The sequence below is a fragment of the Panicum virgatum genome, chromosome 4K, assembly GCF_016808335.1.
Source record: "Panicum virgatum strain AP13 chromosome 4K, P.virgatum_v5, whole genome shotgun sequence".
In the NCBI taxonomy this organism is placed as follows: domain Eukaryota; kingdom Viridiplantae; phylum Streptophyta; class Magnoliopsida; order Poales; family Poaceae; genus Panicum; species Panicum virgatum.
In genome coordinates, this window is record NC_053139.1 from 27,699,711 (window position 1) to 27,727,058 (window position 27,348).

The 27,348-nt window shown below is 44.4% G+C and overlaps 2 protein-coding genes across 2 annotated transcripts; both read left to right on the forward strand.

The window, feature by feature from the left end:
• The first annotated feature begins 1,181 nt into the window (after positions 1-1,181).
• Positions 1,182-12,539, forward strand: LOC120702069 (putative disease resistance protein At1g50180). The gene is made up of 3 exons (XM_039985842.1): positions 1,182-1,640; positions 12,073-12,362; positions 12,527-12,539. The coding sequence occupies exons 1-3, from the start codon at positions 1,182-1,184 to the stop codon at positions 12,537-12,539; spliced, it is 762 nt and encodes a 253-aa protein (XP_039841776.1).
• Positions 12,540-13,848: 1,309 nt separating this feature from the next.
• On the forward strand, positions 13,849-14,862 carry LOC120702070. Its single transcript, XM_039985844.1, has one exon. The coding sequence runs from the start codon at positions 13,849-13,851 to the stop codon at positions 14,860-14,862; it is 1,014 nt and encodes a 337-aa protein (XP_039841778.1).
• The last annotated feature ends 12,486 nt before the right edge of the window (positions 14,863-27,348 follow it).

Here is a 27,348-nt window from a genome sequence, read left to right on the forward strand (position 1 = left end):
CGTCTGATACCTTTAGCTCGCTGCCATTCAGCCGTTCACCTTTATCGCAAAGCTTGAAAAGGCCAGAGCTGTGCAAAATGAAAGGACTAATTTCAAGATAGGCTTTATATATTAGATTTCATGAATCTAGTGAAAAGGATTATATAATGTTAGTACAAGTAAGATTGATGATTTTCCATATTTTTGTATGAATTTATTCGATTTCTTGCAAGAGATCGAGTTACACCTAAATAGTGGAAGTTTGTTGAATTTTTGTCATAAGATTGAATTATTTTATTTGGATTCATCGTGTCTCAATCTACCTATAGAATTCTAAAGATGGCTTAAACCTTACCAAAAGAATCAGCCATGCTGTATATATATACTTGCCCACACCATGAAATAGAAACAGAGCAACCAAATGTCTACTTCGTCCATGTTAACTGCTAGCTCTCAGAGAAGATGTCAAGATCAAGATGTCGTGAGGCACCTAAAATTCGTATAGGGATCGACTTTGGCTTTTGTCCTTGCCAGAGATAAATTTGTCCTTGTATTTGAATGGCAAAACTCATGGTGTCACCCTCGGTACAGCTACAGCACAGCCTATAGATAGTATTTGCTGCTCTGTTATTTGCCATACCATAAGATATATGAGCTGTGAAGTTGTTGCAGACGTTGGAGTTGCGGAAATCTGAGATTTTAGAAACGCCATCCAGCAGCTTGGCAACACAGTTGGCATGCGTTCATCTGTATTACATTTAGCGAATCCCCAGATAGATGACGTTGTGGTTGCTTCAGTGGAATAACGGTCAGAGTAAGGAGCCGTTATTGTTGGACTAGGACTTGACTTGTGAATTTTCTGGGTTGATGACTGATGATGAGAGCAGGCTGCAGGCCATTACAATTTTATAACCAAACAACGACCAAGCATTTGGACATTGCACGGATGTAGCTGTCACGGAGACGGTAAGTTGGTAACTTGCTAAATTGTTCCTGACGCGATCATCGTAAATTATGATGGGCAGGAATACATAGCCAAATGGCACTGCATGCTACTACATTGCATTTTCATTGGACAGTGCATGGCTATATATCCACGCTCTGCTCCCTTGGATTCGACATCTCGCTGAAGTTCCACACCTGCACCAAGCAGACAGATAGAAACGACCTCTTGAAGCATGGCAGTCCTGGTGATGGGCGCGATGCCCAGCATCATCCTCAAGCTTCGTAAACTGCTCAAGGAGGAGTACAACCTGCAGGCTGGCGTGAAGAAGCATGTTAGGTCCCTAACCCTGGAGCTCGAGAGGTGGACCAGGTGCCATGGAACTACGAAAGGTGGACCAGGCCGCACTACGAAAGGTGGACCAGGTGCCATGGAACTACGAGAGGTGGACCAGGCCGCACTAGGAAAGGTGGACCAGGTGCCATGGAACCAGCTCGATGAGCACGTCAAGCTCTGGGCACACGAGGTGAGGGAGTCATCGTATGACATGGAGGATTCCCTTGACACCTTCCTTGCGCATATCCAAGGCCGTGAAGCCACGAAGAGAGAGGGCTTGCTCAAATGCCTCATTGGGAAGATGCCAAACTTGGTCAAGAAGAGCAAGAAGCGACGCAAGATCAGCATCGGTGTCAAGGACATCATGACTCATGTCAATGAGGTGACAGCACTACTAGAAAACGGGACATGGGAATCGGTTGGAAATGGCCTTAGGCACCGGTTCCCGCCAACCGAGACCAATGGCCTCGCCTTAGGACACCGGGTATTTAACCCGGTGCCTTAGTCACCCATTGGTACCGGTTGGAAAGTCCAACCGGTACCAAAGGCGCTGCCACCAACCGGTACCAAAGAGGCTACCACGCTGACGCAAGGTGGCAGCTCCTTTGGTACCGGTTGGTCTTTCCAACCGGTACCAATGACCTTTTCCCTTTTTTCCCAAATCTAGTTTTGTTTGTTATAATTACTAATGTTTATTCTTTTATAATTGCTAAGCGCACTCAAGCTCTACAGTACTACACGTTCATTGGTCGTTCGTGTTCGTTTTCAGATAATATTTGAAACTAACTAAAAGTGAAATGCGAGCATATAATTAAGCTAATTAGATGAACTAATATATTTACAAATTTACAAACATCAAGACATAATGTTTAAAAATATTTGCAAATGTACAAGTCATGTTTGTAGTCCAACTACTGGTCCCCTCAGGAGGTCGATGGAAGTCCTCTATCGATGTGACCGTCGTGGTAGAACTCGCCTCTAGGATCCAAGATCTCGTTCAAAATGAATCCGGTGAGCTGCTCGCACACGGCGTTGATCAAATCAGTAGAGTAACATTCATCCCCCATTTGAGACATCTATCATTTAGAAAAAAAGGATTAACATCATGTGCATTAGTACAATTATGAAAATATACTAGTGAACGGTTTGGACGTACTCTCGTGTCTTCATCAGTAGCCTTCCCGCATGGAGTCATGATGTGCAAGTAGTCGCATACGTAGTACCCGCACCAATCAGTTCCTTGTTGTTGTCTCGCACACTTAATGAGAAACAAATAAATTACTCAATTTAGAACAATTTGGGATTATATACTTAACTTGACAAATCTTTATGAATCAACATACCGGATAATCCATGTTAACGTTCAGTTAGCGCCTCCATTGACCACGTCCTTTGTTATTTTTCACAAATTTTTTCCAAACCCTGCGCTCAAAGTTAAGTTTGATATTCAGGAATTGTTATTAACAGAAAAAAGATTTGATTGTGCAAACTGTACTTGCCTGTTCAAGGGGTCTAGGATATGTTGGATTGCAGACTTTGGATTTCTCATTGAGTCAAAGACTATAAGATTGCCGGTCTCTACGGAAAGCATGAGTAAAATCCAATGATAACTGCGGATATAGATAGGATATATACATACATGCATTAGATGACTTAGTATTTATTTATTAATATAACAGAGGATTGAGTCAACCAAGGCTTACCCAAAGTTGTATGGTATGAATATATAGGATTTGTAATTTTGCCTAGTCAACGAATCGTACATGTTTTGGTACGTTTCCTTGTAATTGTACACGTTTCCTTGTAATGGCGTTAATCCAGTTTCAGAAAGAAATATCGCGGCCTGTAGGTCCGTCTGGAGTTGTACGTCCGTCGGGTGTAGGAGTGGCAACCCTGGCACCCGGAGGGGCTCGAGTCCTTTTTGTTGTGTGCCAAGCTGAGGAATGGTCTTGCCACATTTTTTCTTCAGATTTCTCACCTTGTGTGCTTTTGTCAGAGTACGATCATAGTCCGAGGGTAAGCTTTTCGGTTTTGGTGGGTTGTATAGGTTTGCGAGAAGCTTTTTCCCTAGTTCTAGAGGTACATTTTCCCTCGGCGGGGGGACTTTAGGCTTCAATTGTTCTTTTATATATCGAGCAGTCTCCTCTTCCAACTCCTCAGCGGTTTTCTCGTAGGTTAATTTTCTTTCGACCGTTTTCTCCTTCTTCTTTGAGGGTCCAGCCGCTGGGAGGGATGCTGTCTTTTTCTTTCCTTTTTCTGGGTCAGGAGGAGTTGGAGTCCTCGTGGCCCTTTGCGCCGGCGGAGACGGTGGTGAAGGAGGTGGTTGTGGGGACGGCAGTGAGGGAGACCGCAGAGACGGGCGATCGGTCTGCACGGGAGCCGTTATGCTTGCAGTAAGTTTGATGTCGGCCTTGCGCCATAGAACGACCCCGTGCAGTGCGTCTCCCAATGTCTTCTCTCCATCCCCTCCAACGAAGTCGAGCTCAAGATCCTCATTGTTTCCAACTATCTGCTCGACTGTGACGGAGGTGTAGCCAGGGGGTATCGGCCTTCCATGAATTATAGTAGAAGTATTCTGGGGCAGGGCTGACCCGTATGCGACATGAATGGATATATTTCTTGCTCGCACATGAAGCTCGCATGGTGTCGGCATGGTGACATCGTCCACTGGATACCTCTGGTAATCTACCGCCGTTGGCTCAATCTGGGTTGCTATTCCGCTTGTACGTCGGGCACCGCTGTGGATGCACAGCTGCTGCGTCACTGAGAGACCGGGCTTATCACAACATCCGGGTGAGACCCAGCAGTGCCCCTTTGGCTCAGAGCTAGCTGCACTGCCTTATTGATCCTGGCTTCCATCTGAGATTCCAAGGACGCAACCTTCCTTGTCATCTCTTCTTGCATGGCACGAAGTTTCTCTTCCTGTTCCGCTTTGCTCTTTCGGTGAGTCTTGTAAGAGGAATCTCCGGCCCAAGCAACTTTCCATGGGACCACGCCGATGCCGCGGGCTTGTCCAGGGTGTTCCAGATTCTTTAATGCCCTTGTCAGCTCATCATTCTCCCTTTCAGGCTGGAATGTTCCTTGTTGGGTCTCATCTATTGCAGCGACTAGATCGCGGGACACTTCTTGCATATGCTCGGGCACGACCAAATTTCCATCCAACTGGTTTAGTGTCACGCCATTAGCAAATAACCACCACTTGGATCTATCCGGCCAATCCCAAGTTGTCGGCCTGATGCCTCTATCCATAAGGTCCTGCTCCATCTTCTGTCATTTTTTTATTGACTTCTTGTACCCAGCAGCCCCAAGGTGGTGGCTGTACTTCTTATTTGCTGCATTCACCTTGGCCTGTTCGGATTTTTCTTGGGCTTCCTCTGATAGTTTGTATTGTTTGAACTCCTCCCAGTATGGTTTAACCTGCGGAAGATCGTCCCAGTTCAGCTCCTTATCCTTCTTGATGTAATTGATGTACAACTTCTTCTTGAAAGTTGCAAAGGCAAGGGCCATCTTTTTCAAGGCACATTTCTTCACAAGTTCTTGGTCAACTCCTTCAGGAAGAGTGAACATATCCTTGAGTTCTGCCCATAGCATTTCCTTCTGATATGCAGGCACGGCGTGTTGCTGTTCTTCGGGTTTGCTCGTTTTCCATAGTCTTGTGGTGATCGGAATTCTTGCCCGAACAATAACCCCACATTGGTTGACAAATTTTGTGCTTGCAGCCTCTGGAGCACTTGGACAGCCCTCTGCGTCCACTTCTGTGACGACATGTCTTCTCTCCATTTTCTTGGTTGGCCGGCGTCTCCCTTTTGACTGGCTCAACGAAGTCGATGCGGAGGTCGACTAAATTACAGAAAAGATATGTTAATCGCAAAACTAATCCACTGAAGTCACTATGCATATTGTTTTAAGATTTGTACTGGAACATGCTGCTGTTGATTGGGCGGCGGCGCAAAGTCATCATCTTCTTCATCGGCATCTCCAGACATATTCAGGAACGAATCAGCTGTCCGAGCATCTTCTTCAGCGTTTGGCTGGGTGGTGTTGGCCCTCGTATCTTCGTTTATTGCGTCCAACATGTATTGCTTGGCGACCTCATTATCACCGAAGGGGTCCATCCTTAACTGAAACTGTAAAAATGTGTTAGAGTATGTGTCCATCCTTAAATGAAGCAGGCGAATTCAATTCTTTGAACAAATATGCGTGTTTGAAAGAGAGAGAGAGACAGTGTGTGTGTGTGAGAGAGAGTGTATGTATGTTAGAGGGAGAGAGAGAGTGTGTGTGTGTGTGTGTTTGTGTGTTAGTGGGACAGAGAAAGAGAGAGAGAGTTAGTGAGTGTGTGTGTGAGTCAGTGTGTGTGTGTGTGTTTGTGTGTTAGTGGGACAGAGAAAGAGAGAGAGAGAGTTAGTGTGTGTGTGAGTGTGTGTGTGTGTGTGTGCCTGTGTGTGAGCGAGAGACCGAGCATCGGTGAGGAGACAGCGAGAGAGCATTGGGGACAAGGAAACAATAAGAGTTAGCGAGATACCGATCGCCGTTAAGAAGTCGTTGAGAAGGAGAGAGCGTCGTGTTTGATTTCATAAATAAGAATGAAGAATTCATAATACATAAATACATGCATGAGTTACAGAAATACACGAGTTACATGATAAATACATGAGTTACATGATAAATACATGAGTTACAGAAATACATGATTAAATAAAGTCTCTCTAATAACTAAATTCTATAACTAAATTATACACTATATATAGTGAAAACATTGTACACTATACATAAGACTAATAATAGAGGCACGGCGCAAAGATGTACTGGAAAAGTACTGGAAAAGTTGAAAAAGATGTAGAGCACGATGCAAGGATCGCGTGAGCGCAAGAATCGCTAAAATCGGAGTCAAAATGTGAAAGATATGGCTAAAACAAGATTCTAGTGGCTTATTTGCAAGAAAAATCTAGAAAGGGCCTCTCTGGAATTTCTTTTGAACTAGGAAGGACTGCGGATTAATTTTGAAGAAACTCAGGGTCTCTTTAGCAAAAGCGCCGGGGCGGCTCTGGTTTGGCTCGGATCTAACAGATCCGATCCGTTGGATCTCGATCTAATGGCTGAAACAGGGTGGGGGCGGCTTGAGACGCGGCTGCTGGCTCAGCTGCGGCTCGGCAATGCTCGGGCGACGGCTCAGGCAGACGGCGGCTTGGCTAGCGGCTCTGGCGATAGCGCGGCTTGGCGCTAGGCGTAGCCGGCGGCTCGGGCGGGCGGCGCTTTGCGCCGGCGGCGAGCAGAGGTGGCGGCGGACCGCCGGAGTACACCGAAAACGGTGCTCCGGGGCTCGGTTCATGGCGGGGTTAGGCCGGGGAGGGAGAGTGTGCGACGGGGAACGCGGCTAGGGGGTCCAGGAGGTGCGGCGGTGGCCGGAGGTGGCCGCTCGGTGGCGAGGGGGCGGAGCCGCGGCTTCGGCGAGGAATCGCCGGCGAGATAGAGCGACAGAGAGAGAGGGGGGAAATGGGGTATGGAGCTTCCTCACCACCTCACCTAGCTCCGGTGACGAACGGGCGGCGAAGAGGCACGACGGGGCGGCGGATCGACGGCGGCGGCGCATGGGAGCGGTGCTCGGTGGCGGCGGCACAGAGCGGTGCTCGGTGCTCAATGGTAACTCTGTGTAACTTGTGCGCCGCGGCCACGGTTCGAACCCGCGCCCAACCCCTTTTTTTTCGAATTGCCTGCCTCAGGTACTGGTTGACAATTCTAACCGGTACCTAAGGCTTTCTTTTAATTACGACATAATAAATTATTTAGGTGCATAGCTAATTATTTTATTTGCATAATAAATCAAATAATTGCATAATAAATCATTTAAATGCACAATAATTCTAATTACTACATGATAAATCATTTAGTTGCATAACTAATTATTTTAATTGTATAATAAATCAAATAATTGCATAAGAAATCATTTAAATGCACAATAATTCTAAATACTACATGATAATTCATTTAGGTGCATAACTAATTATTTTAATTGTATAATAAATCAAATAATTCCATAATAAATCATTTAAATGCACAATAATTCTAATTACTACATGATAAATCATTTAGGTGCATAACTAATTATTTTAATTGGATAATAAATCAAATAATTGCATAATAAATCATTTAAATGCACAATAATTCTAATTACTATATGATAAATCATTTAGGTGCATAACTAATCATTTTAGTTGCATTATAAATCATAATAAATCAAATAATTGCATAATAAATCATTTAATTGCCCAATAAATCAATTCATTGCATAAGAAATCTGATAATATTCACAGAAAATATTACAAGACATAATCATTGAACTAAGGGAATATTAACGATGGTTCGCTTTACAATCGTCCCTTCATTATGATCATGACGTGCGTACGGAGCCTCCTCTTCGGCTAAAAGAATACTTGTGTCAACCTCCACTGCGAACGGAGTCATATCTTCAACCTTATTGTATTCTTCTTCATCTGTGACATCGTCGACTCCCACAATTTTTCTTTTTCCTGCCAGAACAATATGGCGCTTTGGCTCATCTCCGGCACCTACAAAATTTGATTTATTCCTGGACTTGTCCTTTCTCGGTTTGCTAGACATGTCCTGCACATAGAAAACTTGAGTGACATCTTTAGCTAGGACGAATGGTTCGTCTCGATAGCCAAGCTCTTTGAGGTCTACCGTTGTCATTCCGTACTCGTCGATATCGACACCTTTTCCTATGAGTTTAACCCATTGACAACGAAATAGAGGTATCTTCAACGGCCCATAGTTGAGTTCCCAGATCTCTTCAATGTAACCAAAATATGTGTTCGCTTGGCCACTAGGGTTGGTGGCATCTATACGGACACCACTATTTTGATTGGTGCTCTTGTTATCTTGGGCTCTTGTATAAAATATGTAACCATTAATTTCATATCCTTGGTACATTAGGATTGAATTTGCCGGACCCCTGGCCAGCCAAGCTAGCTGCTCATGAATTTGATCATTGGCCATGACTTCCTTCTACAACCAGGTGGCGAATGTATCGTTATGATGTTTTGTAATCCATGTCTCAGACTTCAAAGGGTATATGCTTCGCACAATTTGCATGTGCTCCTCCATGTATGGAGCCACCAAGACTGATTGTTGTAGAACTGTGAGATGTGCTTTGCTAACGTGGCATGATCTATGGCATTTACTGATTTTCTTCCAAGTGTGCCCTTTCCAATCAGCCGCCTCTCATGACGTGATACTGGAATCCCAATTGGGCAGAGTTCTTCAACATAGTCAACACAAAACTCAATGACCTCCTCTGTGACGTAACCCTTCGCAATGCTTCCTTCTGGACGAGCCCGATTACGAACGTATTTCTTTAGGACTGCAAAGTATCGTTCAAAAGGGAACATATTATGAAGGAAAATAGGACCGAGAATACCAATCTCTTTGACCAGGTGAACTAGAAGATGCGTCATAATATTGAAGAATGATGGAGGAAATATCATTTCAAGACTGACTAAACTTTGGACAACATCCTCTTGTAGCCTGCTTAAACTCGATGGATCGATTGCCTTCTGAGAAATTGTGTTGACAAAGGCGCATAGCTTTATAATTGTTGCTCGAGCATTAGCTGGTAGAATACCTCTAAGTGCAACTGGAATCAATTGTGTCATCAACACGTGACAGTCATGGGACTTTATGTGTGCGAATTTCTTCTCTTTAAAGTTTAGTAGCCTCTTTATATTCGAAGAGTAGCCTGATGGGACCTTGATACTGTTCAAACAGTAGAACATACTTTGCTTCTCTTCCTTACAAAGAGTATAGCACGCAAGACCTAGATAATGACGTCATTTATCCCTTTTTTCTGGATGTAGGGCGGCCTGTTGTTTCATACGTTGAAGATCTTGCCGCGCTTCCAATGTATCATTTGGCTTACCGTAGACATCAAGGAAGCCTAGAAGGTTCACACAAAGATTTTTTGTTAGGTGCATCATATCAATTGCGTGGCGGACGTCTAAGACTTCCCAATAAGGTAACTCCCAAAAAATACTCTTCTTCTTCCACATAGGTGCATGTCCATCATCACTCTGCACTGATCTGCTGCCGGGTCCTTTTCTGAATACTACTTTTATATCTTTGACCATTTCAAACACTATTTTCCCACAATGATGTCTAGGCTTGGTATGATGATTTGCCTTTCCATCGTAGTGAGCATGCCTCCTCCTTAATTGGTGCTTGATCGGAAGAAATCGACGATGACCCATATACACGATCTTCCTATAGTGCTTGAGGTACGTGTTGTCGGTTTCTTCTAAACAATGGGTGCATGCCCTATAAGCCTTATTGGATTGTCCGGAGAGGTTACTTAGTGCTGGCCAATCGTTGGTGGTTACAAAAAGTAATGCACGAAGGTTTAAATGATCCTCTGCGTGCGCATCCCACATACGAACACCCTCCTCATTCCACAACAATAGAAGATCCTCAATCAGTGGTTTCAGATACACATCTATATCGTTACCGAGTTGCTTCGGGCCGGGGATAAGCACCGGCATCATAATGAATTTCCGCTTCATACACAACCAGGGAGGAAGGTTGTATATACAGAGTGTCATAGGCCAGGTACTATGGCCACTGCTCTGCTCACCGAAAGGATTCATGCCATCCGTACTTAAGCCGAACCTTATATTCCTCGCATCATTTGCAAATGTTGGGAATGTTCTGTCCACTTTTCTCCACTGCAACCCATCAGCGAGGTGTCTCAACATATTGTCTTGCTTACGTTCTTCTTTGTGCCATTGCATCAATTTAGCATTCGTTTTGTTCATGAACAAACGTTTCAGACGTGGTATTAGAGGGAAATACCACATCACCTTGGCAGGCACCCTCTTCTTGACACGCATCCCCTCAATGTCGCCTGGATCATCTCGAGGGATCTTATACCGGCATGCGTTGCATACAGGGCATGAATCCAAATTTTCATACTCACCTCGATATAGGATGCAGTCATTAGGACAAGCATGTATCTTCTGTGCCTCTAATCCTAAAGGACAAACAACTTTCTTGCCTCATATGTTGTCGCCGGCAAGGTGTTACCCTCAGGGAGTAAGTTTTTTATAAGTTTCAGCAACTCCTCGAATTCCTTGTCAGACAAACCATTTGATGCCTTTCATTGCAACAATTCCAATGTGGTACCCAACTTCTTTTGGTCTTGTTTGCAATCAGGGTACAACAATGTTCTGTAGTCCTCCAACATACGCTTCAGATCTCTCGATTCCTTTTCTGTTTCGCAACCTTCCTCAGCTTCGCGCAGCATCTGACCAAGATCATCTTCTACAACGTATCCTTCAGTATCTTCTTCAGGCTCACCCATTGCAGTGTCATTGAAAAAGGCATTATAATTGGCTGCAAAGTCAGGAATCCTGTCCTCTTCTTCTACATTATTATCCAGCATAATTCCTCTTTCGCCATACTTGGTCCAAACACAGTAGTTCGGCATGAAACCACTATTGAACAAGTGACTGTGGATGGTTCTTGATGATGAGTAATCCTTCTCATTCTTACAGAATTTGCATGGACAACGAACGAAACCGCCATACTTGTGTTTCTCGGCCGCTTCTGTGAATTCGTGCACGCCATCAATGAACTCCTTTGAACGCCGGTCAGCCATGTACATCCATTGCCGACTCATCTGGGTCCACAATACATTTATATACATCATTGTAGTGTACAAATAATTCATTCATACTACCAATTTATAACTAATATTGAATACGCTATTAATAAAACTGAACTACAAAATTATAATTATGCATATGGCCTTCTAACTGCATGACTGTGTAAAAACTTTGTTTCTCTACAAGAAACGACGCATGTGGCCTTCTGGCCTAGCTGAGCTGCGGGTCTCGAATTGGCGCAGCATGCATCTCGAATGTGGAATCTTGTAAAGTTTTGGAATTTTGAAGGGAACTAAATAAAGCACCCTTGCATATGTAATTGATAATATTTCCATACAAAATTTGAATTCAAATATATAATTGATAATGCATATAACTACAATAAAATGCTACAACTAAAAATAATTATCACATGTATAAACTAAATTAAGTGATAACTGCTTCTAAAAATCAATTGCTAAATTATGGAGAAAAATAACTAACCTTTTTTTTTAAAAAAACAAAAATTCGCCTCCCCTCCCCTCACTCAGCTGCCATGAACAGTGAGTTCATGGCAACTTGGAGGGGGGAGGGGTTGGGGTATTTATAGGCGTGGCTCAAAGGCACCGGTTGGTGCTCAACAACCGGTGCCAAATAATAGGCATAGACACCGGTTGAAGTTACCAACCGGTGCCTTTGTTGTGGGCACGTGGCGGCACCGGGTCATGGCAAAACCCAGTGCCATTGTCCGCCCTTTAGGCACCGGTTGGTGCCACCAACTGGTACCTACACCTTCTTGTTCTTTTGGTACCGGTTGGTGGCACTAACCAGTGCCTATACTGGGGTTTTGGTACTGGGTAATGCTTTAATCCGGTACCAAACCCCTTACCTTTGATCGCCGCTGGCCAAAGGTACCCATTGCTTTTGCAACCGGTACTGATGCGGCATCAGTACCGGTTGCAAAAGCAACTGGTACCTTTGGCCAGGACCTTTGGCCCGTTTTCTAGTAGTGCAGAGCGGTGTCTCAGGTACAAGGTCGACGATATCGTGGCTAGGCCAGCCACAACATCGATGGTTGATCCTCGTCTCGCAGCTATGTTCAGCAAAGTGAAAAACCTTGTTGGCATTAGCAAGTCAAGTGGTGAACTCATCTCCATGCTGCAGCCCTTGCAGCGGGGTGATGCTACCAATGCGAAGATGAAGATAGTATCAGTTGTCGGAGTTGGTGGGTTAGGCAAGACCACTCTTGCAAAAGCTGTCTATGAAAAGCTTAAAGATGATTTTGATTGCAAGGCATTTGTTCCTGTTGGTAGAAATCCTGACTTGAAGAAAGTTTTCAAGGACATTCTAATTGATCTTGATAGCGACCGAGACCTACAGTTAAGCATGGCAATATTGGATGAAAGGATGCTCATAAACAAGATCCGTAAATTCTTCATTGACAACAAGAAAAGGTATGCATAACCTAAGCCACTAATTTGTTTAGTTTTTCTATTTGCTGTGCTATGATCAACAATACTATCTCCCTCGAGTAACGAATAAGTTTGTGCCTTTTATAGTTGCCTCAAGGTGAGCATTTATTAAGTCTTTAATTACACTCTATTTATTTTGCATTCAGTTATGGTATCTGAACATAAATGCATATATTTCTCTAAAGGTATAGTAGTTTCATAAAGAGTACTAGTCAAATTATATATTGCAGACCATGCCTATGTTTAATGTGCTAATTATTTATAATAGGAGGGAGTAGTCATTTTCCGTGTCTAGAATTTGCATTATTCTTACATCTATAGATGTGGACTGTACATAACTTAATTATTAATTCAAGGCTTTTTGTCCTTTTTGTGGGGATGGGTATTTCATCATTATTGATGACATATGGGAGGTCCAGTCTTGGGATACAATGAAATTGGCTATTGATGATGAAAATAATTGTGGAGGTATAATAATCATAACTACCCGAAACTTGGAAGTTGCCGCAAAAGCCGGTGAAGTTTACAAGCTACAACCACTTCCTTATGATAGCTCTAGAGAGTTATTCTACACAAGAATGTCTAGTGATGATCAACTAAGCCGTGATTATAATCATCCAGATGAGATATCCGACATTATTTTAAAAAGATGTGGTGGCATACCATTGGCTATTATCAGGATGGCTAGTTTATTGGTGGGTAAACCAAGGGACAAATGGTCTGAGCTATATAAAAATATTGGTTTTGGGCGTAAAGAAAGGAATCAGAAAATACTATTACGACTATATTGTCCTTTAGCTACTTTGACCTGCCTTCACACCTAAGGGCATGCTTATTATATCTTAGTGCATTTGCAGAAGATTTTGTTATCGATAAAAATGCTTTGATTTGGAAGTGGGTAGCTGAGGGTTTTGTTCATGAGGAACAAGGAACACGGTTATTTGAAGTTGGTGAAGGATACTTCAATGATCTCATAAATAGAAGTTTGATCGAAGCAGTAGAAGATGATTACCTTGATGGCATCGTCCATGGTTGTCGTGTTCATGATATAGTGCTTGATTTCATACGTTCCATGTCACGTGAAGAATTAATTTTTACAACATTAGATAATGATCAAGGCACACCATTACCGAGCCATGTACGTAGGTTAGCCTGCCATAATAGGAGCCTTGGGCACACTCATCAAACTAATAATTTTACAGACATGTGGAGAGTAAGGTCATTTGTTGCGCAAGGGTGTGCTATTTATTCGTTGGTCCCACTGTGTTGCTTCACACTCTTACGTGTGCTAGCTATAGAAAACTGCAATTTGGGAGTTAGTTGTCAAATCTGTATTGAGCATGTGAGACATTTACTTCACTTGAGATATCTTAGTCTAAGTGGAACAATAATCCATAGGATCCCGGAAGGAATAGGAGCTCTACGGTTCTTGCAGACACTAGACTTGGCGGGATCTGAAATCTTAGAGATGCCACCGAGCAGCAGCTTGCCAACACAGCTGGTGTGCCTCCGTATTACATTTGACGAGGATTCCACTAGTGGTGCTGGGGTCAATGGGCTGGAGAGGTTGACATCCTTAGAGGAGCTGTTAATTGTTAGGATGTTTAAATGGAAGCAGCTACGGAGCCTGAGGGAGCTCAAGGTGCTCACTGCTGGTATTTCAGTGGATAATGGTGAGGAGAGCAACGGAGATTTTGTTGAGTCAGTAAGCCATCTTGACAAGCTCCATCATCTAACACTTACAGCTGTTGATGGTAGAATCACTTGGGAAGTGGCGGAACCTGTGCTCCCACCATGCGTCAACCCATCAGGCTTTCCTAACCTCTGCCACCTCGACTTGATGCTAGAAGACATGGATGAGCAGGACCTGAGAAACCTCGGCGTGCTGCCGGAGCTCCGTTTTCTTAAGCTGAAACTAAAAGGGTGCTCAGTCTCAATAAGCAATGTTAATAATGGCAATAATCTAGTCTACTTCCCAAAGCTGAGGTGCTTGAAACTGACGGATTCAATGGTCTTGTTTGTAGCCAACAGAGAAGACAATAAGAACAAGGTTTCGTTGCATCTGTGGGATGGAGAGAGCGACATCTTAGCCGTGCCTGATGAGCTGAAGAGGCCTATGCCGCCCTTTGCTGCCTCTAATGGCGGAAATGAGGAGGAACCCATTTATTATGGCAGAAGAAGCACAGCAGCAGCAGGACCTCGTTTCATGCCAAGCCTCCGAGAGCTTCATTTTCGAGTCTACTGGCAGGCAGCATGGGACCGTGGCTACTTGCAGAACTTCAGGTTGGATTACCTCTCGACCCTCCGGGAAATCCAAGTTGGTCTGTGGTACCTTGATAGGGTGGGGAAAATGGAGGCACTGCTCAAGCGCACCGCCGATGATCATCCTAACCGTCCTGCTCTGCACATTTTGGTTGGTGGTTCTCCGGGAGGGCGGGGAAAGTTGCTTTATCAAGGAAGAAATGGTGGCATGCATGCATGATTCCACAAGAAAGAGGTACGTACGATGCCACTTTCCATTGGCAAGTCCACTTAATTACCATCTTAATTTATCTCCTAATGAATTTCCATCTCCAGCAGCAGCAGCATACATCGATGACCAGTAATCCACCATCCGGCACACGCCCGTCCAAGGGGCCGGGCGGCGGCATTCGGCAGATCTATGGTAGAAGGCGCACTGCAAAGCCACACTTGAACAGCATGCACAACGCTGTGATGGTCGCCTGGTCGGAATCCGTCGCTACAACGCGTGGGTATTTTATAAGGATTGGGGTACCCACCAACATCTGAACAGCGCGATATGAGCATTGGCCAAGATTAGTTGGCAGTTAGATTGGTTATATGGAATTAGTTAGCCGGCTGCTATGTAAGAGTTCTGGGCCTCTACGGATTGGAGGGCAGACTCGTGAATGTTCCTTCAATTGCCATTTATTATTTGCATTTTTTTCTTTTTTTATATTTAAAAAAAATCAAAATTTCAAAAATATATGTCGACTCGGGAGTACTTTAAAAATGGGTGCCTGCCGCGTCCTGGACGGGCGACAGGGGTGCCTATCGCCTCTTGAACGGGCGACCGGCCCCTGTCACCCATCCACCGGGCGACAGGGGCCTATTCGTAACAAAATTTTGAAAATTTCTTACGTCCAGACCCCTTGCGCGAGGGGGGTCCCCCCCAACGGGCGACGGGCTCCCCTTCCCCAATATAAGCCGAGCAATCCTCTTTCCTCTCATTTGGAGCACCAGAAATCCAGAAAAAAAGAGGGGTGAGGAGAAGAGAAGCGGCGAAGCCCTGCCGGATTGCGCACTTGTGATCTGCAGGTAACAATATTTAACTTATGTATCATTTAGTTGCTTTTGTACAGAAATTTAATTTAATTAGTGCTATAGTAGAACCATTTATTTCATTCCATTGATATTCTGTTAATAATTTATTTATTTACTTTAGTTAATGTAGTTTTATATATAGTCCGCAAATAGATGTAAATAGTTAGCAAATTTGGTAATGAAATTTCTTTTGATATGAAGTTTACGTAGCAAATTTATTTAGAAAGTTAGTAAGTTTAGTTTTTGATACGTGCATTATGGAACCGTAGGATGCCTAGGCGGGGTAAATCCAATAAGCCTACGGTGCGGGTGGGTAATGCTTACGCCGCTTTGCCGTTGTCTAGTGGAGTTTCTGTGCCGATGTGCTTCTGCGGCTATCCTTGCAAGGTGGTCGAGTCTGATGAAGAGGACACGTACAAGCAGAGGTACTGCATGTGCGCAAATTATGCCTTCGACCCACCACCTCGTATGATTCACATTGGGCTGCTGGTGAGAATGTATATTTTTGTTGCAATACTTTTGATGTTATAATTTGAAATGTATGATTCACATGCAACCATTGAATATTTTGCAGACCCCTCCACCGCTATGTGATTTTGAGCAGTGGATCGACACTACGATCAAGCCGGAGGGCAAGAGGTACATGGAGTTGTGCAAGAAGTGGGAAGCAGAGCGCCTGGAGAGGGTGGAGAAGAGACGCTAGGAGGAGGCTGTAGAAAAGGATAGGAAAGAAGAAATGGAAAGAAGGCATGCTGCTGTGCGTAAAAATAGGGAGGACAGGGAGCGGAAGCTTTAGCGTGCTCGCCATGCTAAAGCAGCTTTGGAGGACAATTCAGATGCATTGAGGAAGGAAAAGTGGCCTCGTTGCACGCAGTAGTATATGGAATTTGCTTCATGTATGGTTTAATCATGTGAGTTATTGTTAGAATTTGGTAGTTTGTTTGGACTTTGAATTATGTGTGTTCTTATGTAATATATTGTGAGTTATGTCATCGTTTGTTGCATGTTTGAATCCAGCTGGACTTTTATTACGTCGTTATTTTAAGATTTTGTTATTTTGTTTTCCATTGATAGAAGTAGAAAAGAACTGAAAAAACCAAAGTTAATAAGTCCACAAATAAACGGTCGACAGCTATCTCATTACAAAGAAATATCAGAGAAACAAACGCCGGCTATATCTAACCACCTCTACGCTGTCGGACCCTTTTGGCCCTCTGCTGGGCATGAACATGGCTCTGTGAGTAGGTGTGACGATCTGGAGACCTCACGTGTCGCTCAAGACACAAAGAGGGATGTGGTGTCTGGTGCTGGGAGTATCCAAGTGGTCCTCCTCCTAGATGTGAAGACCCCAAGACATCGGGGTGACCGTGTTCGCTAGGTGAGTCTGAAGTCAAGCTGTCGAGTTCGTCCAAGGTGAAGCCATCGTTATCTGGAAAGAACGTGTTCGAGACGAACCCTGCGTAATATGTAAAAGTAAACCAACATATATTGCGAGGTAAATTAGTGACTGTATGACGAGAGTGTTTTGTACTAGATTCTACGGACGAAGAAGGTCCGACGCCCGCATTGGGGTAGAATCCTACGCATAAAATGAGGGTGTTAGTGTACATTGTTGTCATTCGTCATAACATGTAGAAATCGAAATAGGAAATATGAACTAACATGTGTAGGCTGGTTCCTGTGGCGGTGGGCCCATCATTGGGTACGGTCCCCCAACTGGTGGTGCACCCCTAAATGGTCCCGTCGCTGGATGTGGGTCCACCTGCAGTCTTTGTTGGCCCCAATGGCCAGTATGGCCGAATGAAGAAGGGGGACCGTATCCTGTTTGTGATATTAGTAAACGTGTAGCACCAATTGATATAATTTAGAAGAAGTATCTATGTTACCTGTAGTTGTCGCGTCACACGTGAACGACGCCGAGGCCTGGGACGATCCTTGGCCCTCTTCATACTGCACACTCGACCATGATTGTACGCACATGCTCTTGAGTCCTCGACCATGCCTGTTCCTGCTCAATCTAGGACATTGCCAATCTGTGATGTACCCTCGTCAGGTAAGTCGAGCAGTCCGTATTCAATATGTTGCATAGGCGAAACTGCATGCATTTGTTAACGGAACATTTAGTGCCATTTAAACTGTATAACAAATATTAATTTGCAAGCAAACATAATCAAGAGACTTACCACGCCTGCCAGTGCCTCCGCGTGGTGCCGGGCATAGCCATCCCGAGGACTCGCCTGGTGTGCATGAGGGTGAGTATCAACATAGACCATATGAGCCCGAGTCCGAGGTAAGTACCAGGTGAGGTAAGCGCTGAACGAGCGGTCCGTGTGTGGTCCTGTCGGTTCGACCAATTGTTCATCTGCATGGGCCCATTGCTCCACCCACGGCTCCATCGCGGTGAGCCAAATGGCTGAGCATGGCTGGCCACTCCTTGACAACCTACAAACGTGGTCGATAAAGAATTGTTAGTTTCGATACGAGTGCATGATCCCAGTACATTCATAATTACCTGTGCTCGTGGCAACCAACACGCTCCAACGCGGAAGGCACAGGAAACTCCTAGCATAGCCCAAACTGTCTCATGACTCTCTGGGGGCAATGTGCCTCAACCGCGATGTCGTAAATCAGGACGGCTTCAGTAAGCCCCAGGCCCGCATTCGCAGAGCAGAGCGAAGACATGCCTAGTGGTGCACGGCTGCCCACAGCCTCTGGGCTGTATGGCTCCCAGACAACGTCCTCTAGGGTCAGCATGTCAAGCTCCAAAATAAACTCAGGAATGCGCGCCTCACCTGAGCGTGCGCCCAGGACCTCTGCACATCCGAAACATAAAATTAATAGTGCGCTTAATGTATCATGCAACAATGCATAATAAAATTAGATTTTTTTCCAAACGTACATGACGGCAGCACCAAAGAGTCCCCATTGTGGGCCTATCGTCCTCATGGGCGCCGTACATGGCCACGTCGTACGGCTCGTGGCTGATGATGGGGTGACCCACCGCTATCCGCTCTTACGACTAAAGCTGCATAAGTAGTGGGCACCCCATAAGGACAGCCTCCCCATCTATCTTCCTGCAGCCATCGCAGAGTCCACGATAAGTGACTGCAAGTACCGCCGAACCCCAGCTGTAGGGCGGTACGTTCTTGTCCGCATCCTCAATCTCCCGTGTGTACGAAAGGAGAATCTTGTCGACCGAGTTGCCATGGGTGTTGTTGAACATGATGTAACCGAACAACCAAAGCAGGTACGACTCCAGTGATCTGGTCACACTATACACGTCCGCATCCGCAGCCAACTAGGTAGGCTGCATGAACAAATAAAATGAAGGGTTAGAACTCACAATGCAAGGTATGAAATGTACAATTAAAAAGTAAATACAATTTGGATACGTACCGTAAACTGTAGCAACAAAGTCTTCAAAGGGCCAGCTGCTCGTGGGTGCGGGTTGATCGGACCAGCAGCATCCACGCGCTGTATCAGGGCAAAACGGGCCTCTAGGTCATCCTTCCACGAAGCCGCCACCACACGCGGCCCTACAGCCTCCCCCACAATAGGGAGGCCGAGCAGGTACGCCACGTCCTGGAGCGTCGGAGCCAACTCCCCACACGGGAGGTGGAATGTGTGTGTCTCCGGCCTCCATCTGTCAATGAGCGCCGTCAGGAGGGATCGGTCGGGCTTAACAAGCCCACCCTCAACAAGACGGCCCAGAGTCAGTAGACCGGCCCCATGTAACCTAAAATAAATTAACAATTTTGATACAAAGGAAGAAAAGTGAGTACATAAGTGACACAAATAACATTAGTAATGAAAAAACTATAACATTTCAAATGTACCTGTCAACCCAATCGTGGTGTATATAAATAATTTCCCCAGGTGGGCGAGGATGTAGGACCTAGAGGGCTCGGTGCTCAACTGCAGGAAAGAAAGACCGGTGCTTCGAGTCCGTAACTGGGTCTAGCAAGGAGTCCATACCTACAGTCATAAATGAAAAAATGGTTCCATAGAAGACAAAACAAATGTTTGATACAAACTGGACGCACAATTGATATATAGGTACATGTAGGTTCAATACAAACACTGCATTCATGATTCAAACATAAGTACACATAGGTTCGATACAAATGATTACAAAGGATCGATAAACACTGTTCGATCATGACACTGAGTGCCTTCCACGAGCAATTCTCGCCGACGGTGGTCTGAACATAGGAGGTGCTCCATCTGTGGGATTTCTGGAAGGACCCGCTTCAGCAGCATCGTGAAATGCATTCTGAGGACACTTCTTGTAGTTGTGACCCAAAGCTCCACATTGGCTACAATGCTTTTGAGCCTTGCCGGCCTCCGACTCGTCCATACCATTCCGAATACGACGTGTCTGACGGCAGCCTTTGCCTTTCTTAGCGGCTGGATCAGGAATATAAGTCTTAGCCACGTTGTCCTCAATGAAAGGTCCCACTATTCCAATCCCGTATTTCTCATGTCCCCATGTGCTTACAGCTGCCTCCTTACTAAAGTAAGGTGAAATAAATATTCCTGGCTGCAACCCCGACTCTGCACAGGCCGCAATGACGTGCAAGCATGGCAAATGCAATAACCTAGGCTTCATGCAGGAGCAGAAGGCACTGCCATCTGCTCTAATCAAAGTCTCTTGCACCACCCTGTCTCTACGAATACCGCGACCAGTTCTATCCTTGCATTGGACCTCAAATCTATGCTCCATTGTACCAGTCGATATAACGCGGTGATGCTTAGCCTTTGCTATCTTTTCTTGCTTGTATTGTGTCACTCTTCTGCAAAACTGAATTTCGGGGTTGTTCATGTTTATGTTAGCAGTCATGTACTGCTCTCTGAAATACTTCATGCACCCATACATGATGAACTCAACAATTCCAACAAGAGGGAATGCACGACAACATTGCATAACCATATTGAAGCACTCTGCATGGTTTGTGGTCTGAATACCATACCGCATTCCATTGGTATCATAAAGGAAGGGCCATTTCTGTTTAGGTGCATTTCGAATCCAGTGTGCAAATGGCTTCTCAATTGAAGCCCTAGCATCTGCAGACTTTCTCGTGCTGGTCCCTGCTGCTCTTGCCTTCACTTGATCCGCAGTCAACTGATCAAGCATCTGCCACAGAGCATTGAATTTCCTCTATTGATTCTGGGTGCATAACCTCTTACACATGTTGAAAGCATCTAGGGCTCTAAGGTATGTTTCGGTGATTAATGACAACCGTTATTGTGACTAATGAGTTTGTGCAGCTAATTGAACTATTATCGCTCATTGGATCATACGGTTAAAGAGGCCCCTCATTCGATTATTCAAAAGGTGATCTCGGTATTCAACTCAATAATATGTCAAGACTAAGGATCTTTCTAGTCCTAAGTATTGCAAGATTGAGAAGGGCACTTAGGTTAGTATAGGTTTTACAGTTTTGTAGAGGTCGCACTATTAAGAGGGGTTAATTCCAAGTAACTTGAGCATGGAACGAGACCGTTTGAAAATGGATGCACACTTGGGTCACTCAGGTTCTTGGAAGCTCAAAGAAGTCATACTCAACTCATATCTCAAGAATATTTTGACTTCATTCAAGACTCAAAGCAAAATGAACGAATTCAGGAAAAAGTCTTAACACCGGTTTAACCGACACTATGGAATTTGTACTCATCGGTTAAACACGGTTCAATGAAGCATGGACACTGCCATCACCGGTTAAACCGACATTTATTTATTGATCGTCGGAGCAGTTGTCCAGAGAGTCGGTTTTCCGGGAGTTTCTGAGATTACATTCACCAGATAAATCGACGCAATATGTGGATTAATGTCGGTGCAGTTGTCCAGAGGATTGGTTTTTTAGTAATCACAAGACAGTTGCATTCACCGGTTAAACCGACGCTATGACGGTTGATTGCCCGTGCTGGTAACGGCTAGTTTTTCAAATGGGCAAGTTACACTCACCGGTTGAACCGACGATGACCATTGGAGGACCGTCGGATTAACCGGCGTTGCGTACTTTTTCTGGCAGCTTTTCTCCAACGGCTCTATTCGTGTGAGTTGCCTATATATACCCCTCCAATGGGTCATTCTTCACTCTCTCAACACCCCGGAACATTCACACACATATTCTATAGTGAGAGACACATTGAGCTATACAATTTCACTCAAATTGATCATTCAATCATCCAAGAAACAAGGTTAAGGACTTGAGTAGGGAAAAGCTGTGTGCATCCGTTCTTGGTGATCGGTTCTTGCTCAAGTGAAGTTCTTAGCTTGTTACTCTTGGTGATTGGCATCACCTAGGCGATCTTGGTGATCGGGGTGTTTTCTTCGGAGCTTGCCAAGCCGATTCTGGCAGCTCGAAGAAGTTTGTACGTGGCTTGAGGTCCACCATGCCGGAGATGGTGAACGGAGACTCTTAGTGAGCGCCCTCGTCTTGGTGACTTGGGAAGTGACAATACCCTTAGTGGGTGTCAAAACATGGATTAGGGGGGTGTGCCAACACATCGACACCACGGGAAAAAATCCGGTTGTCTCGTGTCCCTCTCCATTTACATTCAAGCACTTACTTTCTAGCAATATTTCATGTGCTTCATTTTAGAGATCATAATTTAGCTCTACCTTTCTTAGCATATCATCTAGTTGTTACTCTACTAGCTTGTGTAGGTTTTCTCTTAGCGCTAAGTTAGCCGGTTGGTGAATTGAGCCTTTTCTAGAATTGCATAGTTTAATGTTGTTTTATATTATTTTAGAAATTTGAAAAAGGGCCAATTCACCCCCCTCTTGGGCCATCGTTCATTACAATTGGTATCAGAGCCTCGTTGCTCATTTGGGTCATTAGGCTTCACCGCGTAGAGCTATGGCCAAATTGGGTAGTTCGCCCCCACACTTCGATGGAAAAAACTTTGCGTATTGGAAAGTATGCATGGGCGTATATCCTGATGCGATTTCCTCCGATGTGTGGACAGCTACTAAGACTGGGTTCGATGGAGATCTCACCCCGGAACAAATTAGATGGAATGCCAAGGCTAGAAATTCAATTTTCGAAGCTATTAGTGAGGAGGTTTTTGCTAGAGTCAATGGCATAGATCTAGCATATGATATTTGGAAGGAGTTCATAGAAATTCATGAAGGCTCCACTAAAGTTCGTGAACAAAAATATCACGTGCTTAGAGCTAAGTATGATGGTTTCAAAATGGTAGCTCATGAAAATTGCAATGAAATGTATTATCGCTTGAATGTCATTGTTAAGGACATTAATGCACTTGATGTGTTTAAAATTGACAGTGCCTCCATCAACCGGAAGATCCTTATGCTCCTTCCGAAGCCCAAGTACAACATCATAAATGCTATGCTTCAAAAGGAGAATCTTGATTAGATGGAAGTAGGAGAGCTTGTGGGCGAGATTCGTGCTCATGAGATGGGGATTCTTGGTATGTCCGAAGAGCCAACAACAAGTAAATCAATTGCTCTCAAGACCAAGGTCAACAAACCCCACAAGATCAAGATGGTCAAGCAAGAATCAAGCTCAAGTGATGAAGAAGATTATCATCGTGAAATCTCATCTGAAGATGAAGATGATGATGGAGAACTTGCTCTCATGATGAGAAAGTTCACCCGCTTGAGTGACAAGATCAACAAGAAGGGTTACAACTTTGACCCTAAAAGAAGAATGTTCCAGCTAATGGGAGAAGACAAGAACAAAATATGCTACAATTGTGGAGAAAAAGGACACATCTCTCCAAATTGCCCCAAGCCAGACAAGAAAAAGAAAGATAGCAAGATCAAGCATCGCCATAATTCAAGCGATGATGAAGAAGATGAAAAGAAGATCAAGCGCAAGAACTTTGGAAGAAAGAAGAGCCATGACAAGAAAACCAAGCTCTTCCCAAAGAAGAAAGGCAACACCAAGAGAAGCTTCTTGGTGGAAAAATAAGAATGGGTGACCGATGTCTCATCAAGCGATGACTCAAGTCATGAAGAAGACATCGTTGTCGTTGCTCTCACTCATGAAGAGCCACCACTACCTCCACCACCTATGTGCCTCATGGCTAAAGGTAACACCAAGCTTTCCTTTTCTAGGGAAAAGTAATTGATGGATCAAGTGGCAAGCCTCAAGACTAGTGTGGATAAGCTCTCAAGAGGAGAATACAAACACAAGGAGATTCTCTTCAGCAATGCTTGTGACTTTGGCAAGAGAGGTCTTGGATCATTTCCGGAGCCAAACAAAGGCACAACACCATCTCCGGAAATCAAGGCAAGCTTCATCAAGGAAGTGGGCTCATATTGCCAACATTGCCAAGTCACCGGGCACCACACTAGGGAGTATCCCTTGTCATCTCATCCTCACCCTACCTTACCTAAGAATTACTCATCCATGTATGAAAATAATTATTTTTCTTTTGAGAAAGGTGAAGGGCAAGGTGAAGGCCAAATTCATTGGCAAGCTCGATAGGGAGGCAAAGAAGAAACTCCCCAAGCAAGTTTGGGTCCCCAAAGCTCTTGTTACTCATGTGCAAGGCCCAAAGCTTGTTTGGGTTTGAAAAACTCAAAATTGATTCTCATGTGTGTAGGTGAACTAAAAAGCCGGTGGAAAACATTGGGTACTTGATAGCGGTTGCTCTCAACATATGACTGGCAATGATAGCATGTTCACCTCACTTGAAGACCCCGGGGATCATGAACATGTCACCTATGGTGATAACTCAAGGGGGAAAGTCATTGGTTTGGGAAGAATTCCTATATCTAAAGATTTATCTATTTCTAATGTTTTGTTTGTAGAATCGCTTAGTTTTAACCTTCTATCTATTGCACAATTATGTGATTTTGGACTAACGTGTACCTTTGATAAGAATGGTGTTGTAGTAACTCACGAGGAAAACAAGTCATTCGTATTCAAGGGGTTTAGGCATGGACACGTCTACTTGGTGGATTTCTCATCAAAACAAACAAGCCCAATGACATGCCTCTTCACCAAGTTGTCTCTTGGGTGGCTTTGGCATAGAAGAATCGCTCATATTGGCATGAGCAACCTCAACAAAGCCCACAAGAGAAGGATGATCACCGGCTTAAAGAATGTTACTTTTGACAAGAACAAACTATATAGTGCATGTCAAGCCAGGAAGCAAGTTGCAACTCATCATCCCCTCAAGACGATGTTGTCTACCTCCAAGCCGCTCGAGCTACTTCACATGGATCTCTTTGGTCCAACCACATACAAGAGCGTTGGTGGTAATCTCTATTGCCTAGTAATTGTTGATGATTTTTCATGTAACACTTGGGTTATGTTTCTAGGCAATAAGAGTGAAACTCCAGAAGTCTTCAAGACATTAGCAAGGAGATCTCAAAGGGAGTACAACTCCCCAATTGTAAAGATCCGGAGTGACAACGGCACTGAGTTCAAAAACATGAAAATTGAAGAATAGTGTGATGAAGAGGGTGTCAAGCATGAGTTTTCCGCTACCTACACGCTCCAACAAAATGGAGTGGTGGAGAGAAAAAACAAGACCTTGATCACCCTAGCAAGAGTAATGTTGGATGACTATGGCACGTCCGAGAAATTTTGGGCAGAAGCAATCAACACAGCGTGCCATGCATCCAACCGGGTGTATCTCCACCGACTTCTCAAGAAGACGCCATATGAACTTCTCATTGGGAAGAAGCCCAACATCTCCTACTTCCGAGTCTTTGGGTGCAAATGCTTCATATACGAAAAGAAGAGACTCGGTAAGTTCGAAAGTAGGTGCGATGAAGGTTTCTTTCTTGGTTATGCATCAAACTCCAAAGCATATAGAGTATTCAATCAAAACTCCGGATCAGTTGAAGAAACATGTGATGTGGAGTTTGATGAATCTAATGGCTCCCAAGCAGAGGTTGTTGGCTATGAAGATATAGGTGATGATGAAGTTAAAGAAGCTTTGAAGAAGATGTCCATTAGGGATATCAAGCCAGAAGAGGTGCATGAAAGCAACGATCAGGGGGGAGGACCTTCCTCGTCTACACCAAGCACCTCCATGGCACCCCAAGTGGATGAAGATGAAGAAAAAGATGATCCACCATCACAAGATAATGTCCAAACACCAACAGCCCAAGTACAAGATCAACATGAGCCAAGTATTCCACCACAAGTGCAAGTTGTTGATGATCCACCACAACAAGCATCCACACATGTACCGCTAGTGAAGCATGGGCGTATCTCCAAGGATCATCCAATTGATCAAGTCATTGGTAGTCCTTCAAAGGGAGTAAGAACTCGATCTAGCAAACATGCTTCATTTTGCGAATATTACTCGTTTGTTTCTTGTATTGAACCCACTAGTATAGAGGAAGCACTTGAGGACTCGGATTGGGTGATGGCCATGCAAAAAGAATTGAATAACTTCACCAGCAATGAAGTTTGGGTCCTCGAGGCTCCTCCGAAGAATAAGAACATCATTGGCACCAAGTGGGTTTTCCGCAACAAACAAGATGAACATGGGGTGGTGATTCGCAACAAAGCAAGACTTGTGGCAAAAGGGTTCTCTCAAGTTGAAGGCTTGGATTTTGGTGAAACTTTTGCTCTGGTTGCAAGACTTGAAGCCATCCATATTCTTCTTGCTTATTCTTCTCATCATAATATTAAGTTATATCAAATGGATGTGAAGAGTGCTTTCTTAAATGGCTTTATTAACGAACTTGTTTATGTTGAGCAGCCTCCCGGGTTTGAAGATCCGAGGAATCCTAACAATGTTTATAGGTTGTACAAGGCACTCTATGGGCTCAAACAAGCTCCAAGAGCTTGGTATGAGAGGCTTTGTGACTTCCTAATCATGCAAGGCTTTAAGATCGGGAGGGTGGACACCACATTGTTCACAAAAGACGTCAACGGGGAACTTATCATTTGTCAAATTTATGTTGACGATATTATCTTTGGCTCAACTAATGATGCACTAAGCCATGAGTTTGCTACCATGATGTCTAGGGAATTCGAGATGTCCATGATCGGTGAATTGACCTTCTTCCTTGGTTTTCAAGTCCAACAATTGAGAGAAGGGACGTTCATTCATCAAGAAAAGTACACTAAAGATATCTTGAAGAAGTTCAAGATGAATGAATGTAAGCCAATCAAGACACCCATAGCTACTAATGGGCATCTCGACTTGGATGTGGTAGGTAAATCGGTTGATCAATCTCTCTATCGTTCTATGATAGGGTCCTTGCTTTACCTTACCGCATCTAGGCTCGATATAATGTTTAGTGTGTGCTTGTGTGCCCGCTTTCAAGCAAACCCTAAGGAGTCACACCTCTCGACTGTGAATAGGATCCTTCGGTATCTCAAGCACACCCCAAGCATAGGCTTGTGGTACCCCAAGGGCGCTAACTTAGATCTCTTGGGATACTCGGACTCGGATTTTGCCGGAAGCCGTGTGGATCGTAAGAGTACCTCTGGGGGTTGCCACTTGCTTGGGCGTTCTCTAGTTTCTTGGTCGAATAAGAAGCAAAATTCCGTGGCTTTGTCCACCGCGAAAGCGGAATATATAGCGGCCGGTGCATGTTGTGCCCAAATCCTATATATGAAGCAAACCCTTTTGGACTTTGGTGTGAAACTAGATAGGATCCCTCTCCTTTGTGACAATGAAAGTACCGTAAAAATTGCTAAAA